This window comes from Eptatretus burgeri, chromosome 6, assembly GCF_056783735.1.
Source record: "Eptatretus burgeri isolate ZD-2024b chromosome 6, Ebu_testis_v1, whole genome shotgun sequence".
In the NCBI taxonomy this organism is placed as follows: Eukaryota; Metazoa; Chordata; class Myxini; order Myxiniformes; family Myxinidae; genus Eptatretus; species Eptatretus burgeri.
Window position 1 is genome coordinate 64,542,387 of NC_140966.1, and position 18,329 is coordinate 64,560,715.

General features: G+C 42.3%; 1 protein-coding gene across 2 annotated transcripts in view; it reads right to left on the reverse strand.

The window, feature by feature from the left end:
* The window catches only part of CHERP (calcium homeostasis endoplasmic reticulum protein), an 86,815-nt gene that overhangs the window by 54,961 nt on the left and 13,525 nt on the right, over positions 1 to 18,329 (reverse strand). For both annotated transcript variants that reach the window (XM_085885411.1, XM_085885410.1), the window contains exons 2-3: positions 5,867 to 6,037; positions 739 to 1,382 (exon numbers count right to left, since the gene is read on the reverse strand). In XM_085885411.1, the coding sequence (XP_085741537.1) occupies positions 739 to 1,382; positions 5,867 to 6,037 (815 nt within the window). The remainder of the gene's footprint in view (positions 1 to 738; positions 1,383 to 5,866; positions 6,038 to 18,329) is intronic.

Below are 18,329 nucleotides of genomic sequence, written 5' to 3' on the forward strand. Positions count from 1 at the left end.
TGCACTTGTGACGCTTCACTCAGCAGAAGCAGTGGCAACAATTTGGAACGTCCCTGAGCAGGCAAGGACACGTCACACAGCCAAAGCTCGGTAAGGTTGTGAAGTGAAAGTGACTACTGACCACACACTGAGTGGGTGGTCAACAAGAAATGCGAATGTGGTGGCATGCATCTCAATTCATTCGAACAAATGGGTAACGTCGTGTTGAATCATACATGATACGGCAAGGTCAGCAGAACTTTAAGAACAACTGCTTTCACAAAAGACTTAATGAGGAGATACAGGGTCAAATAGATTTAAAGAGATGAAGAAGCCATTGGTCGAGAAACTGAGAGAAACTATTTTCAAGTCAAATCAAAAATCGGAGATCACGTTGATATTAGTTTAAGATGGTTTCAAAATATGTAAATCTGATCAACTAGAATGAGTCAGAGTTGGCCGAACCATCATCCAAACTGCTATCCAACGAGAGGACCAAAGGGCTATCAGGCCAACTGCTAGATCCTCCTTCCCAAACAAATTTGAACGCTGTGGCCTTGTCAGCCCACTCGGCTTTCTCAGCCTTTTATTTGCAGTGTAAATGGGGTATTTTAAACTATCCTGCCACCCATATAATACACACACTTTACATGTACATTTCAAATAAAAAAATTATATACAGTATATATTAGACTATATAGATAAGAAAACTTAAGGAGGTCAACATTGAACAATTTATGGTAATTCAAGGAAACACACCTGCTGTTGTTGCATCAGATGTTGTTGTTGCTGGTCCAAGTTCTGCAAACTTTGCTGTATTTGGTCTTGAACTTGAGGTCCAGTGGCACACACTTCTGTTCCACTATTTCCACTTGCACCAGCAGGGGGGTGCTGCTGCCAAGGTGTTAGGCCCTGCTGTCCAGGACTGCCCTGTCCCTGCTGTTGCCATGGTGGTGGTGCACCACTTGGCACCTGTGATGCCTGCTGCCAAGGAGGTAACGTCGCACCAGCCACCGGGGCACCTTGCGGCCAGGGTGATACACCTCCAAGTCCTGGCCCGATCGGTGGTGGACCTTGTTGCCAAGGTGGTGGTGGTGGTCCTTGCTGCCAGGGATGAGGAAGTGCTTGTGAGGGACCTCCTCCCGGGCTCCCACTCTGCTGCCAAGGAGGGAGTGGAGGGGCTCCACTTTGAGCCTGAGGTGAAGGTCCTTGTTGCCATGGTGGAAGATTCTGTGTTGGACCACCCGATGGACCTTGTGGCAACTTTCTCCATGGTGGCAGATTCTGTGGTAAAGGTTCTGTGGCATCTTGTTGCTGCTGTTGCTGCTGCCAAGGAGGTGGTCCCTGGCTGTTGCCACCCCCACCTACGGTGCCCGACATCCGAGATTGCTGCTGTTTTAGGACTACCAGGGCAAAAACGAAAGCAAGTTCTAAGCGAAGAGCTGATGATGGGCAGGTGTTATAATGGCAGACTAGTTTTTTTTCTCTCCAAGCATTAAACTTTACTCAAATAGATAATGAAAGGAAAATTTTGCCTCGGAATATTTACATTTGCCAGAATGATTCCACCTCCAAATGAGATACTTAGGAAAATGTTCAGGCTAAATTATCTCAAAGTCTGTTACCATTACAACTACCATGCAGCTGATCTTCTCCAGTGATCCGAGGCTGATGGAGTAGCTTGTTCATATTACATGCAGGACGGGACACTGGGAAAGATCAGTGTACTTCTAGATGAATTTGGATATGAGGAGATATTTGTAAACATTTACATCAATTATGGTGAGATATTTGGAGACAATGGGGGAAATGAAGACAACATATGGGATTTAATCTTGGGGGTCCCACAATCATGATCCAAGTGCTCAGATGGGAACAGCAAACAAAAAAACCCAAAAACTAAATCACTTTCAGGCAGGAAGACATTTTCACTGCATCATCAAATTATGTACTTGTTTACCCTCCATTCCTAAAGAGCACAACTTAAATTTAAGGTAATCACTGACAAAGTTTTCAAACCAATTTAAAACTGATGGTAAACGTTTTCTCTTATTAATGCTTAATTTACATCTCTAAAGACTGTCAGAAGCTGAGGCGATTCATCAAAGTGAATCTCAGATGATAATCAACACATTCATTCATCAACACATACATTCACCAACACAACAAATGCATCCCAGGGGTTTACAGTAGAATTTCAAATGGATTGGCAGACTATATGCCTGGTGTTGGCTTCATGGTTGGGGTGGTGAGCTGGGGATCCTAGGATCCTGGGTTCAAATCCCGCTCAACTATTGAATTAATACCAGGTGGGGTTGACTCTGCCTCCCATCCTTCCGAGGTCGGCAAAATGAGTGCCGGCTCGCTAGTATTCTGTGTCGGAGTGACAACCCGTCCAGGATTGTATCCAATAGCCCAGGAGACTGCTTTGGCAGCACCAACGCTCTGCACAGAGTATGGTCCCAATGGATGGATGGATGGATGGATGGAAGGCATATTATCCTGCATATTAAATTCTGATATTTCATACCAAATCAAAAAATTAAATAGTTGAAAATTGGGGGAAAATTAAATAAATGAAAAAATGACAAAAATATATAATTAAATTGAAAATGATGGAAAAATTATTCAAAAAGCGGGACGCCACATACACCAAGACGAAACACTTAAAGCCTCCCTCTGGGAACCATAATATCAGTGTTTGTATTCATAGTTGAGGCTCATAGAAGAGCTAGCATTATTACATTGAACAGATCAGGACACAACAGAACAGGACAAAAGGAACAGTTGAGAGAGAGAGAGGAAACACCAAGAGCAGAGTTCAAGGCCAAGATCAAGGGAGACTTGGACAAAATATGGGTGTGGGGAGGAATGGGGGCAGGGGAGGATAGGATGCAATGGTAGAGAAGACAGCAACAGAGGATAAAAAAAACAACCTCTCAGGAGGAATTTTTTTTTCAAAGATATCCCTGGCTGTGGATACATTCTGGAGATCAATGAGACACACCTTGACAGGAACAGGTAGCTCCATCTGGTCATCAGATTGAAATGGGTCGGGAAGATCAAGGAAGTTGTTTTTGATCAAAGGATGCGAAGACTTCATTCATTGCAATGAGATGGCTTTGAATGAGGATTTTCAAGAACTGGCAATTGCTCACCACCTCCACATTTACTAATGACGTCAGTCAGACTTTCAAACATTTTGAAATCCTCACGTCCAATATTCGCGTTCCAGAGTACGACTTTCCTACGGAAAGCATTCAGCTTATCAATGAACCAAAGTTCTGTGACATCATTCCCTTACAGAGACTGGCTGAGAGCGTCAAGCCGAGAAGGGTATCTTGTTGATACCCTCAGATATAATTCCCACTCTGGATTGTCCGTTATGGGAACAAAATATGCTGTCGGCTTCTTGGTCCCATCATCATGATTGAAAAATTCCCTCATCTCATCCTGAAGGTTGAACAAAAGTCTCAAATCATTTCCACGAGATAATGCATGAACCACAGTTTGAAATATGAGCGATTCATGAACGGAATCAAAATCCTCGCAGATTTTGCGAAAAAGCATGGTGTTCAAAGCATACCATTTGATATGGTTTACTATCCTCGTCACAGAGAACAGAACACCATTTCATTATTTTGGCAGAGTCTTCAATGCAAGCGCTTGCCGACGTCTCATACAGTGCAACATGTGTGAACCAGGCGCAACTTCTTTAACTCGAGCTTGTTGTCAGATCTGAAGCAATTTGACTTGTGGATATTTGTCAAATCAAATAGAATAGTCAGTGCAAGAGACAGTATAATCAACCTTAGATTTGCAGGAATAGCGTAGGCGACCACGTTGAGCCAGAAAAACATCATTCAGTAACATTTCCTGTCCATTCAGTGTCGGTATTCGAGGGGGATTCTTGTACTTCTTTTATCTCAACCCATTAGTTTTTCTCAAATAATATTTGCCAGGACAATATACAGTAATGACAGTTATGTACTCCATTGTCAACATCAGCAATGAAGAGATCCTAAAGTGTATTTTTCTATCAGGTACAAGAACCACTGGAAAATCCCCTAGATGTACCACTGATTGGGAACCTTTGGTTTAGGGGTTACAATAGAGGGTGTCTACAAAGTCTTGTTCCTGTTTGGTAGTAATATAACTTTAAATACCGGAACAAGACTTCGTGGATACTCTGTATGTCATAATCAGTTATGGGATAATATTTGGGTGGTTTAATTTATTCGCGGGCAAGTGCCATGCAACCATCAATCAACTGCGATGCCAATCTGAGGACAGGTCAGGAATGGGAGCATGTGCCGGAGCAGCGCGTCGCTGCGTCCACTTTCCGCCAGTACTCAAGGGGCCTCCGTCTGGCCATCCCCCAGGCAGATGCCTGACCCATCCCCATCTCCTTGAGATGCTGATCAACTCAACTTGCTGCAACTATGAGGCACGTGGTCGACCCATTGGCCTCCTCCACTCATAAGGCTCCCTCGCTGAGAGAATCTGGTGAGCAGGATCAGCGTCAGGAAAACGAGCCACATGTCCACACAGCCGCAGTTGACGTTCACGGACTATGCAGGTAACAAATCTCATTAGAGTCTCTCTCAGCAACCGCTTGTTAGACACAAAGTCTAATCAACGATAGCCAAGGATTCTCCAAAGAGACCTGGTACCAAAGGAATTAAGTCTCTGTCTCAGATCCCTGGTCAGAGTCCAAGTCTCACATCCGTAGAGCAAGGCTGGAAGCACCAAGGACCTGAAGACTCGGACTTTCGTCCTCCCGCACAGGTACCGGCAGTGCCACACCCCATGATCCAGTGAATACACGACTCCCCAGGCCCGACCCAGACGTTTATTGACCTCTGACTCACAGCCAGCAGAGACATGAATATCATTGCCAAGGAAAGTGAATATCTTTGTGACCTCAACATCCTCGCCACAAATAGGTACAGACAGGAAAGCAGCATCCAAGATGTCATTGAAAGTCTGGATATTAATTTTGACCCAGGAAACCCGTAATCCCAGCGGCTCCGATTTCTCATTCAGCACCTCGAGGGCCCCCAAAAGGATATCTAAAGTCTCCGCAAAGATGACTGCATCATCTGTGAAATCAAGGTCAGAGATCTTGACATTCCCAAACGATGCACCGCAGCTTAATCTCTCTGACATTAACTCCAGAATCCAGTCCATACAAGTGCTGAAAAGTGTGGGGGGGATGGGGGGGCAGTACACACACCTGACAAACTCCAGTAACAACTGGAAATAACTTGGAGATGGTATCACCACATCTCACAGCACTCAAAGTCCCAGAGTATAGTTCAGACATCAGATTGATCAGTTTTGGTGGCACCACACGAAGACCAAGAATCCTCCAGAGGGCATCCCAATTCACCGAATCAAACGCTTTACAGAGATCAACATTTGGTTTGTAAATCTCAGAATCACAAATCTCTGAAAGAGGATTTATGAAGATATCCTAAATTGTTTTTTTCTATCATGTACAAGAACCACCGAAAATCCCCTTGATGTACCACTGGTTGGGAACCTTTGGTTTAAGGGTTACAATTCAGGGTGTGCACAAAGTCTTGTTCCCGTTTGGTAGTAACATAACTTTTAAACCAGAACAAGACTTTGTGGACACTCTGTATGTCATAATCAGTGCTGTTATGGGATAATATTTGGGTGGTTGAATTTATTCACGGGCAAGTGTCATACACCATCACTCAACTGCGAGGCCAATCTGAGGACACCCGAGGGCTAAGTCCCGGGACCAGAAGCAAATAGTCCAAGATTCACACTGAGGAAACACCTCTGAGTATTGCCAACCTAAGATTCATAGAGGCTTTATAATTCTGCAGTAATATAAATTATCATTGTAATAACTCACTCTGCTGCTCGGTCGTAACTTTGTACTGGTAATAGTTAAAGAACTCGCCATGGAAAAGGAATGCAAACTTGGGATTTTTCCGTTGTTTCACCCTGGTCATCTTCTCAAACTCAGGACCATTGCGTGCTACAAACTGCGCGAGTTTGTCAATGATATTTCGTTGTTCCTGGTCTGTAAACACACACAAGCAAAACAAAGTTTCAAGAAAAAGCATAAATGGTCTCAACGCAGGCTGTAACCATAACAAATCAATATGTTGTTAGTTCTCCGACAAACTGGTTATGTACATTTGAAGATTTTGACATGACACTCGGAAACAAAAAGAAGTTATTACCTCCGCCACCTTTGGTGGCGAAGGTTGTTTTTACCGCCGTCTGTTTCTTACTTGGCAAAAAAAAAATTTTCGCCAAGTATAGTGGTCTGTAACATTTGTCTGTCTGTTTGTCATATGACTTTTGGCCACAGTTTTCAAGAAATTGTTCTGAATTTTTTTATGGATGTCGGTGACCGGCTAAGGACAGCAACGCTTAATTTTGATGAAGATCAGAATCCGGATACTAGAATTTTGATTCTTAACCATTGAGAGAGAGGGCCAAAAACTGTGGCACAATATCTCAAAAGGTTATGGATGGATTCTGCCGAAACTTGGACAGGTTGGGTGTGTGACAAGGACAAATCAATTCAATTTTGGTGAAGATCCGAATTCAGATACGGAATTATTTAATTTTTAAGTGATTCTTCACCAATGGGAGATGGGGCAAAAAATGATATTGCATGATATCTCCAAAAGTTGTGCACGGATTGGGATGAAACTTGGTGGACATGGGTGTATGACAAGGACCAATTGATTCGATTTTGGTGAACATCCAAATCTGGATCCGAGAAGTTTTTCAGCGATTCCACACCATTGAGAGATGGGGCCAAAAACTATGTAGAACATGACATCTCAAAAAGTTGTGGAAGAGTTATGACAAAACTAGGATGGTGGATGAGATGGTTAGGTGACAGGAACAAGCCGATTATATTTTGGTTAGGGTCTGGATGTCAATCTGGCCAATCAGTGGGATACAAAATGTAAACTGTTCAGCCAGGCAGGGGTATGTGCTCTACCAAGTACCTTTGTCATTATCCACACTCTTTTTGAACCCCTCCCCCTTACCCCCCCCAAAAAAAACCCGGGAAATATTGTAATTGATTCGACTTGGGACTTGGGATGTAATTGATTCCGTCTGTCCGTTCCCTCTTTCTATCTCCTCGTAAAAGGTTCGCAAGAAATTCACCAAGCTTGGTAGTTATGATCACATACCAAGAATGTGCAAGAGCAGTGTCATTAGGGAGCAAAACCAAAAGGTGAAACACTGAAAAATGCAATTATAGGCACATTATAAAATGAAACTTTGTATATACAATCAACATTGGGAAAGGCATAAAATATGTAACGAGTTTTTGGATTTGACCCCTGGTTCATGCCCCAGGGAGTGGGGACATAAATCCTCAGTGGTCAAAACAGGAAAAAGATTTTTAACTCAAAATTTCATATTGGGTCATTCTTGGTGGAAGTTCTGCCATCTTTCTACTTTGCTTTCGGTGGGAAGTGTATGGATTTGCGATGATGTGCCATTGACTTCACTGTAGTTATTCTTACGACAATCTCAGGGACTAATGTTAAATTGCGTTGACACCGATACCTTTTCATTTTGACTTTGGGATCAGCCAAAACTTGTCATAACATGGAAGAATTTCTTCATAGATGGCCTCCAGTAGAGTTTGGATGCACCGCTCCCAAAGACAGTGTCGTGTTGCCGGCCAGCACAGAAATACACGCTGTAATCGTCAGCAATTACACAGAGACGGTATTCCCGTCAGAGGAGCGATGGATCTTATATGCTCGTGATTACAAAATGGTACAGATTATGACATAGTAAAATGGTTGTTGGGGAAGGTGAATGGGGATAATAAAAAATAGGACCACTGGATCTGTAGCTTATCAGAGCTCTGGCCTAATGTTACAACCCAAATTTGGTAGCATTCTGACTGGTGGGTTGAGAGAAGATGATTTTGGAAGGAATTTGTGGGACTGCCATTTTGACACACTTCCAGTCATGTGATTGGCATGACCTCCACAATTTAACATCCTTACCCTGGCGTAATGTTGTAACCCAAATTTGGTAGCATTCTGACTGGTGGGTGTGGAGAAGAAGATTTTTGAAGAAATTTACTAAGTCAGCCATTTTGACTGACCTAAAGTCATGTGACTGGAACGAGCTTTACAATTCCTGTTTACAGTCAGGACATGAACATTGTTGCCAAATTTCAGCCGGATTGGCCCCGTGGTTTGGCCAGAAAAGTCGAAATAGGAGACGGACGGAAGGACAGAAGGACAGTGCACGATGACAATACCTTATCTGGAATTTAAATTCCAGACAAGCTAAAAATCATGGATCAGAAATTGGGATGGCAATTGATGGCGGTGCACTGTGTGTTTAAAGTCCTTGAGGGAAGAGTGAGACAGAACAGCCTATGGAACATAGTTCCATTGATGGACGACACAATTAGTAAGAGAGATGAGGTGTGCAGTCACATTTATTTTTTGAAGTTTTACCTGGAAGGGGTTACTGGAAGAATTTGTGCATCCTGAAGTTGCCTGGGACGGTCAGAGGACTGAGAGAGCAGAGCGAACAATGTTGGCGAACAGACGGTAGAAAACAGATAAACAACCGACCTTCCTGTATTATGTGAGAACATCAGTCCCTGTGCTTCCTGGGAGACTCCAAAATTTTTGAAAGCTTTAGATTCTACAGAAACAATGAGAGAGATGTGACGCTAGGATGCCAATCCAAAGCGGAGAGCAGTACTCCACTAAACTCCGGTCAAAAGTCTTATAGACTGCGAGTGGTTCCGAAGGAAAGACTAAGATCGATGGAAGATGGCTAATCTGTGCCTGGCTTTGGAAGCAACTTTTGCTATGTGGTCGGCTCAACAACACTCATGGGCTCGAGCATGATGGTGAGGTCTAGAAGTGCAAGAGATTGAACCTCTTCCAGTGGAGGACCAAGGGAATAGATTGTAGGGTTTGTTTGCCTTGCCGATCATTCTGGAGTGATCGGGTGACACTGAGATTTTCCAGGATTGAAGGAAATGTTCCATTTATCAGACCAGTGTCCAATCATTTCCAGATCAGCAGCTCGAGAGATGCAGCTGCGGTCTGCCGAGCAATGGGATGGGGGTACTGTATGACACAATGTGGAATAATCTGCAAAAACTAAAAGTGCGTTTTCCAGAGCATCAGACAGTTATTTATATAGATGGGAACCAAGTGCGATTCAAAAGTTGCCATTTTGTTCTGCTCAAAGTACTTGACGTTGTTTCTTCATTCAACAATTCCAAAGTTGATGTTTAGTTTTGCTCGACATACTCAGAGAAAGTGCATCGTTCCTTAAAAGCAAGATCTTCATCGCATATTAACCAGCTCTCTCATCTCCTTCAAAGTACGTAGAGTCTGAGCACATCTGCTTGTAGATGAAGAGGTCCACATATTGTGTCATTTCCTGGTCATCTCATCAAATTGTCTCAGTTCTTCTGAAATCCAGTATATTATACCTGCAGTGCATTGATATGAATGGAATAGCATAAGAGTGACTGCCTGAAAAGCTCATTGCCCCTCAGCTTTCAGAGTTGATGGACGAGTCTCCGGTGGCTTTCTTCTTCCCCTTTCTCCTGCCACTTTTCTTGTCATCCCAGGTGGCTTTTTCATATTGACGATATTAATGGACCTAGTGTTCAGAAAAGTATTCACACCCCTTGACTTTTTCACATTTTGTTGTGTCACTACCTGCATTTAAGATGGATTAAATTTAATGCTTTTTTTTATCACCGATCTCCACAATATACCCCATAATAAGTGTGTGTGTATGTACGTGTGTGTGTACAAGGAAACCCAGCAGCCTGAAACTTTGCATGCATTCTACGGGAACTCCAAGGGAGTGTATGAGTGAAAATTGGGTGTTTGGGTTAATTAAAACACCCCTTTTGAAGATAATTATCAACGGCCTTATTTAATTATATCCTTTATCAGGCGCATCCTCGGATACCTCGCTCTCGGTGGAGTCTTAAGGCGCATCCTAGGTTACCTCGCAGGGGTATTAATTCACCATTTTGTTTGGCCTGCTCAACACTTTGAGTTGGAACAGACCGCAACGGTTTATCAACGATAAAGCGCTCAAAATGTTATTTTTTTCACTTTCTTCACTCATACCATCGAATGCTTCATCTACATACTTCTGAATTGCTGTACACATCACTTTTGTAAGCATTGCAGTTTTCAAATTAGGAGCTTGGAGTGATTTCATGCATTAAATATGTGATGCGATGTGACTTTCCACGATCTACTTTCATGAACAAATGAAATTATATAATCGAAATATATTTTGAGTTTTGAGGATCGGATCACGTGGACTAAATAAGTCAAAATCTGGAGTGAATTCTGAAAATATTAAGAAATCTGCGATGTTTAGTTTTTTGCGGGTATGTGCTATTACCAATCAGCTTGCTATCGCTTGTCAAGCCAGCTGCTCCTTATCAACCATTTGATTGGAGTGCTTGCTTGAGCGCTTAAGACACTTGCCAAGTGCCCTGCAGTCGATAGCGGTACAGTTCGTGTTCCGATCGGTAAAGGTACGTATACAAGGCTATACAAGGTAGAGGTACGTATACAACACACACGGACGAGGTACATATGGGTAGATTTGGATCTGTAAGGGGAGTCTCCGTGAATGTGTGTGCATGCTTGGTTACGGGCACCAAGGTTTTAAAGTTTCTTCTTGTATCTTACTAATGTTTTAACTTTTAACGTCAGCAGCGTATGAGCGATCATGTTTTCCTTTGTCCTCATGACAGTTTCTAAAGCAAATGGTTATTTTATATGACTCGGGATGTGCTTTACAAAGGTTATATGGTTTCTCCTTATGAGTTTTGAAGCAAAATATATTTGACAACACCCGATTTCTAAGCCATTTGCTGTATTAAGGTGTTTTCTAAATTACCGAGCAAAATTTTTTTTTCACCAGTCACATGCAGCTGTTTATAAAGATTAATGTTTCTGCACATCTCATTGAAATATCTATGTAAATGCAACATTGTTTTATTTTTATTTGGTTTATTAAATTCCCCAAAACAACAGTGAAAGCTACTCAAGGTTTTTGGGTTGTATGCAGTACGTACTGTAGTCGGTAATCACACAGACTCCAATCTGCCGATTCCTGAAAAATTGCCGATATCGGCCATGCACAAATATCTATTGTGTGTGTGTGTGTGTGTTTTGTTCATAAAGCATAACATTTTCTCTCTGCTAATCTATAACTCTTTCACTATCTCTCTCTCCCCCCTCCTAATACAGTGCAGCACCCTCCCACACATCTCTCTTTCTCTTTCTGTCTCTGGACATGTCCAGGCATTGTTTATTTCCAGACGGTGTTTGTCTCCGAACGGTGTTTGTTTCCAGATGTGTCTGGGTAGTATTTACCGTATCTCCAACGTGTCCAGGTGATGTGTTTCTGGACTGTGTTTATTTCCAGACATGTCCGAGCGATGTTTGTCTTTGGGCGGTATTTATCGTATGACCGGTAGAAAATGGATTTCAGACATTATTTTGTTTCCATCTCCACTGTTATTCCATGCAGAATCATTTTGATGAGACAGTATGAATCGTAATTAATGCTCCACCGCACGTCTGCCTTCCCTTTCTCTCACCTCACATTGTCTTCCTTTTTACCACCCCTCCTCACTCCTCTCTCTCTCTTCCACCTTCTGTCTCTCTTCCCTCTTTTTATCCTCACACTCTTCCCCCACACCCTCCATAGTATTTCCAGTAGCGAAGCAACGGGTGGTATTTGCTCGTTGAAAATGAAATAGAGAAATATCTAATTTACACAAGTATTCAGCTCCCTGAATCAATATTTTGTAGAAGCACCTTTAGCAGCAATTACAGCTTCGAGTCTTTTTGGATATGTCTGCATCACCTTTGCACATCTGGATTTGGGGATTTTTCTCCCATTCTTCCTTGTAGATTTGCTCAAGTTCTGTCAGAACTCTAGTCTTTCCACAGACTCAAGTCTTTCCACAGACTCAAGTCTTTCCACAGATTTTCAATGGGATTCAAGTCTGGGCTTTGGCTGGGCTACTCAAGCACTTTCAAGTTCTTGTTCTGAAGCCATTCCAGTGTTGCTTTGGCTGTATGCTTGGGGTCGTTGTCCTGTTGGAACATAAATCTTCCCCGCAGTCCAATATATTTTGCACTCTGAAGCAGGTTCTCAAGGATTTGCCTGTATTTGGCTAAATTCATTGTTCCCTCAATCCTTACAAGTCTCCCAGTCCCTGCCACTGAAAAGCATTCTCATCGCATGATGCTGCCACCACCATGCTTCACGGTAGGGATAGTGTTGGCTGAGTGATGAGCTGAGCTCGGTTTCCACCAGACATAGCGCTTTGCATTCAGGCCAAAGAGTTCAAGCTTTGTCTCATCAGACAAGATAATATTTTGCCTCATTCTCTCAGAGTTTTGGCATGCCGTCACGTGCCTTTTTCTCAGGAGTGGCTTCTGGCTGGCCATTCTTCCATAACGCCTGGATTTGTGAAGTGTTGCAGAGACTGTTGTCCTTCAGGCAGGTTCTCCCATCTCAGCCAAGGAACTCTGCAGTTCTGTCACAGTGGTCATTGGGTTCTTGTTCACCTCCTTGACCAAAGTCCTTCTTGCCCGGTTGCTCAGTTTGGTCGGACAGCGAGCTCTTGGAAGTCTGGGTAGTTCCATGTTCTTTCCATTTTCTAATGATGGAGCTCACTGTGCTCTTGGGAACTTTCAACACTCTAGAAATTGTTTTATAACCTTCCCCAGATCTATGCCTCCTCACAATTCCATCCCGGGTTTCTACGGACAGTTCCTTGGAGTTTGTGGTTAAGTTTTTATTCTGACATGCACTGTCAACTGTGGGGACCTTGTATAGAAAGGTGTGTTTCTTTCTAAATCATGTCCAATCAATTGAATTGGCCCAGGTGGACTCCAATCAAGTTGAAGAGACATCTCAAGGATGATCAAAGGAAATTGGATGCACCAGAGCTCAATTTGGAGTGTCATGGCATTGGGGTTGAATACTTATTGATACAATACATTTCAGCTTTTAATTTTGAATTCGTTTGTAAACATTTCTAAAAGAAATTTACACTTTGACATTATGGGGTATTTATGTGTAGCTCAATGACAAATTATTTCTTTTCATGTACTCCGTTTAAAATTCAGGCTGGAACACAACAAAATATAAAAAGTCAAGGGGTGTGAATACTTTCTGAATGCAATGTATGTTCCAAAATGTGAAAGTACTTGCACAACTGACTTAATGTTCCAATAGTTTACTGCCCTCTTCAAATGATAAAACGAGGTCATCACTTATTTAATTTCCACATGATTTCCAGTGATGGTCACAGCGGCATATTTATGCAGTCCATATTTCATGCAGATGTCATTGAAGATTAAAATTTATATTCTTTGTCAGAGAAATATATTCTGTCTAACTTTGCATATAATTTGAGATCATCCTTGTTGAGGTAGAAATGCCACACATCTTCAGTGTTTTAAGTATCCAGGAATCTGAAACAGATTCACAAGCCTTATTTATCTTCAATCCACACCATGATCTTCACAGTCTTCATGATCAATTTGTCGATTATTAATTAAGATTATGACGGTGTCGACAGATAGCAAGAGTCTGGGCCATTTCACGCAACTGTCGAGAGCAGCGATAAGATTCAGAAAGAGAGGTCACATGAGATGTTTGGGCTTATTCTGCTTGTTGTACACGTGCAGACCAGGTTCAAGGCAAGAAAGGTAACCACAAAATAGTTTTCTCATGTCATCTGAGGCCATTTCATATCCATTTTTAAACTAGTTAATTATTTGAATACCATGAAAACATGCATGCAAACACAAGGAAAGCCATCCATGTATTGAGGCTGTGAAAAAAAAACAACTTTCAAACCAGTGTTACTAAACTTTACAAAAATTCAGGAACCCAATTTTTAAACCCTCAGGTCAAATATCCAGCGAAAGTTGAAGAGGGAATTCAATAAAAAGTATCATAGATACTCCACCTACGTTCTAACATTGTAGTTTACCAAACTGGCTCGGATATGCTGTTGTATGTTGGGGTTGACAAGTCACTGCTTTGTAAGAGGCAGTAGTCCATGGTTTATGCAACAGTTTTGAATTGTACAAACCATCATTTTTTGTAGTTTTCATTTTAAGATATATTATCCCCTGTTGGACGTTTTCTCAAGTCATCTGAGGACTTAATCCGAAACGGGGGCTTATGGATTTGGTCTTGACTTTCCTGACTGTGTGTGCGTGCGTGTGTCCGCAACAATATCTCAGACATGAAGGGACCGATTTTATTCGTACTTGGCACAAAGATAACACATGATGGTATACATACGAGGTCCGTCTAAAAAGTAATGGGACTGAGCCTGCTGTGTGCTCCACTTACACAACTTGAATGAATGGGTTGCGTCACAGTCTTTCCCAACATTCCAGCAATATATATATATATATATATATATATATATATATATATATATATATATATATATATATATATATATATATATATATATATATATATATATATATATATATATATATATGATTCGTGATGGTTGACTGCGCTCATTACATGATTTTTTACAGGTCGTGCTTTACACGTTGTCTCGTCCGAGTCTTCGCGCTATGAGTCGTGAGCAGAGAGCCAATCTGAGGTTTCTTGCCAAGCTTGGCAAAACACCTTCCGAATCCTTCGCAATGCTGCAGCAAGTCTACGGGGAAGAAACGATGTCACGTACACATGCATTTAAATGGCACAAGAGATTCAAAGAGGGACGAGAGGAGGTTGAAGATGATCCACGGTCTGGAAGACCTTCAACGAGCAACACGGCGGACAACATCGAGCGTGTGAAGCAGATGGTGCGTGCAGATCATCGACTCACGGTGCGGATGATTGCTGAGGAACTTTCCATCAACAACGACACTGTCTGGAGCATCATCACTGAAAATCTCGAAATGAGCTAGCGCAAAGATGGTCCCCAAGCTGTTGTCCAAGGACCAGAAACAGCAAAGAGTCACTGTCTGTCAAGACATTATCGAGCGCCTCGAGGACGATCCAGACCTGCTCATGAGAGTCATTACTGGCAATGAATCGTGGATATTCGAATACGACCCCGAGACCAAAAGGCAGAGTTGTCAGTGGAAAAGTCCGGCATCACCAAGACCAAAGAAAGCAAGGATGTCGAAGTCGAAGGTCAAGATGATGCTCATCGTCTTTTTTGACATCAAGGGCATCATCCACTGCGAGTTTCTACCACAGGGTCAAACAGTGAATAAATACGTGTACAAGGAGATCCTCCGGCAACTCATGAGATCAGTCCGGGACAAGAGGAGGGATCTGTGGGAGAACAAGGCCTGGGTGCTCCACCATGACAACGCCCCTGCTCACAATGCCCTGAGCATCCGACAGTTCCTGGCGGAGAGGAACGTGCCAACTCTGTCGCAACCCCTGTATTCGCCAGACTTGGCCCCTTGTGATGTATTCCTATTCCCCAAGCTCAAGGGGATGATCAAGGGGACCTGATTTCCTGATGTGGTGGCCATCAAAAGGGCCGTGACGACGGAGCTCCGGAGGATCCCAGAAGAAGCCTTCCGGGGGTGCGGCGAAGCGTGGAAGAAGAGGATGGACAAGTATGTGAGACTGGAGGGAAACTATTTTGAAGGGGACAAGTTGTGATTTCAATATATTTTTTGGAATAAAATTTCTGTGACATCAGTCCTGTTACTTTTTAGACGGACCTCGTATGCACATCATTTTGTTTTGCAATCCGATCAAATATGGCCGACTGGTGGACATCTTAGTTGTGAAAAACCCGATGCTGAACACGTCCTCAACCATTTCTCGGACATGCATTTACCGATGTTGTTCAAACTTGGCAGACAGAGAATTAATGACGGCTGACATATGCACGTCATTTTTTTTTTCGAGATAAGATCCATGATGGCTGACTGCCGGCCATTTTGTTACCTCAACATGTTCCCAACCATTTATTGGACATGCAAGGTCTGATTTTGTTCAAACGTGGCACATACACAGTACACACACCATGGCACACACTTGTACCGAACTTTATGTTGCGATCTGATCAAAGATGGCTGACTGGTAGACTGGCCGCCATTTTAGTTGTAAAAACCCTGATGTTGAACACGTTCTTAACCATTTCTCGGACATGCATTTACCGATGTTGATCAAACATGGCACCCAGATAATGAATGATGGCTTACATATGCACGTCATTCTTTTTCGAGATCAGATCCAAGATGGCCGACTGGTGGCCATTTTGTTACTTCAATGTGTCCAAAACCATTTCTCAGACATGCATGGTCCGATTTTATTCAAACTTGGAACAAGCACAGTGCATGATTGCATACACGTGCCCCTCACTTTATTTTGCGATCTGATCAAAAATGGCCGACTGGTAGACTGGTGGCCATTTTAGTTGTACATAAATATGAGCTAGCCCTTTAACTCCGTACAGCAAAATTACTAAAACAATGGGGGCTATGACATTATATGTCCTTTTTCACTTGTTTGAACAGAATGTGCTCATTTTAAGGGCAGTAATCTGGCTAAAGGAATGACAAGTAAATATATTCACACATTAATTGTGTTAAATGACCACATGCCATGACAAAGTGCACTGTTCAAAAGTCTTTTGCTATTTCATTGTTCGTAATACAAATGTACCGGTTAACGCTCCAAAAATTGTACAAGGTGAAATGAAGGACAAAAAGTGTGAATCCAAATGCTCAATAAACAGGGAAATTTGAAAATTTGGTGGTCAATTGTCAACTTCATACCTCTTCCATATTTTGACAGCTCCATTTTGCTTAAGTCACTGGTTTATTATTGTCTCATCAATTCATCGATTGTCCAATAATTCATCTTCGTCTTCTTTCGTCGGCAGCATCATTTGCTGAGGGTGCAGGTGTGCTGCTGATGCAGTGCCCCCTGTAGCTGCGAGCAGGAATTTGTAATTTGTTCATGGTGTCGGAAATAGCTCACCTACTCTTCGTGAAGGACACCATGGGATCTTTAATGTCCAGCAAATAATGCCGGCAGATGGGACACCCAGTTTAACGTACATCTGAGGGATGGTACACACAATGATGAATCACCCTGTCTGTGAAACACCGGGATGAAAGTTTATAGCTGGGTCGGTGTACATGCTGCATGTACCAGATCAACATTGTTACAATAAAATGCAATCGTTCCAATGATTTTTTTAAATTTATTTAATGACATGTTTGAAGAGTCAACCAAGAAAAAAAAAACGATTATTCGAGAGCAAAACTGATTTCTCAAAATTGTTGGCGTTTCCAATGATGAAGCTGAAGCACAAGGTCTGTTGCTCTCACATTGCAGGCAAGTCGTCGATGGAAGCACCTTCTTTTGCTGTTACACTTTTCTCCTGTCTATGGAAGCCCCTTCCTGGGGCTATTCCATCCCAATAGTCCTGCTAAAACTTAAAGAAGGAAGTATGTCATCTCAGCCTGATATTGCAATAATTATAGCCAAACTTGAGTAAAGAAATTGTTTAAGAAGAAAACATACTTAGAATCAGAGAGAATAGAATGATACATTTGGCTATATCAAATGAAAAAATAAAGAAAAAAAAAAAAGGGATATCTTTTAAACTCTTGGTTTGCATTTCTGAGCACAATCTATATTTGCTATGAGCCACAATTTTATCTCAATCTTGATATTTCCCAAACCAAAGCAACAGTTTAAAAGACGCTTCCCATGTCCTTTTTTGAAATGTTTCATTGGTTGACAGCACAACATTTGATTGGCTAAGATGGTGTCATATTTTGTCCATGTCCAGGACTGCTAAACTGGAGCTTTTTGGAAATGACAACATGGCGATTTGTGTTCTCCAGACAGGGTCGTTTTAACCTGCCGCTAGTGGGAAATACGTGACTGAAATAGTCTTTTAAACATAATTTTCAGCATTTAAACAAAGGAGTGGCATTTTGAAAATGGTTAACCAGAATCGTTGCGTTTCTCAATGCAAATCGGACTCACGGAAATAAAGAAAAGATGACAAATATCTGTGGATGTGAGGTGTAGAGTTCCTACCATTTCCTGTTAATACAAGCGAGCGGTGGCAGGATGGCGCGCACGCACGCACGCACGCACGCACGCACGCACGCATGCACACACACACACACACACACACAATCTACCTTACTGCTTGGATCCGCTGATTGCGATCATGAAGCCACGACCCTAGCGACGAGGGGAATCATCGGAAGGGTGTGAACTTTAGAGAACGCTGAGAATGTGAGTTGGATGTAGAGGTTTATTAAGGAGTGCAG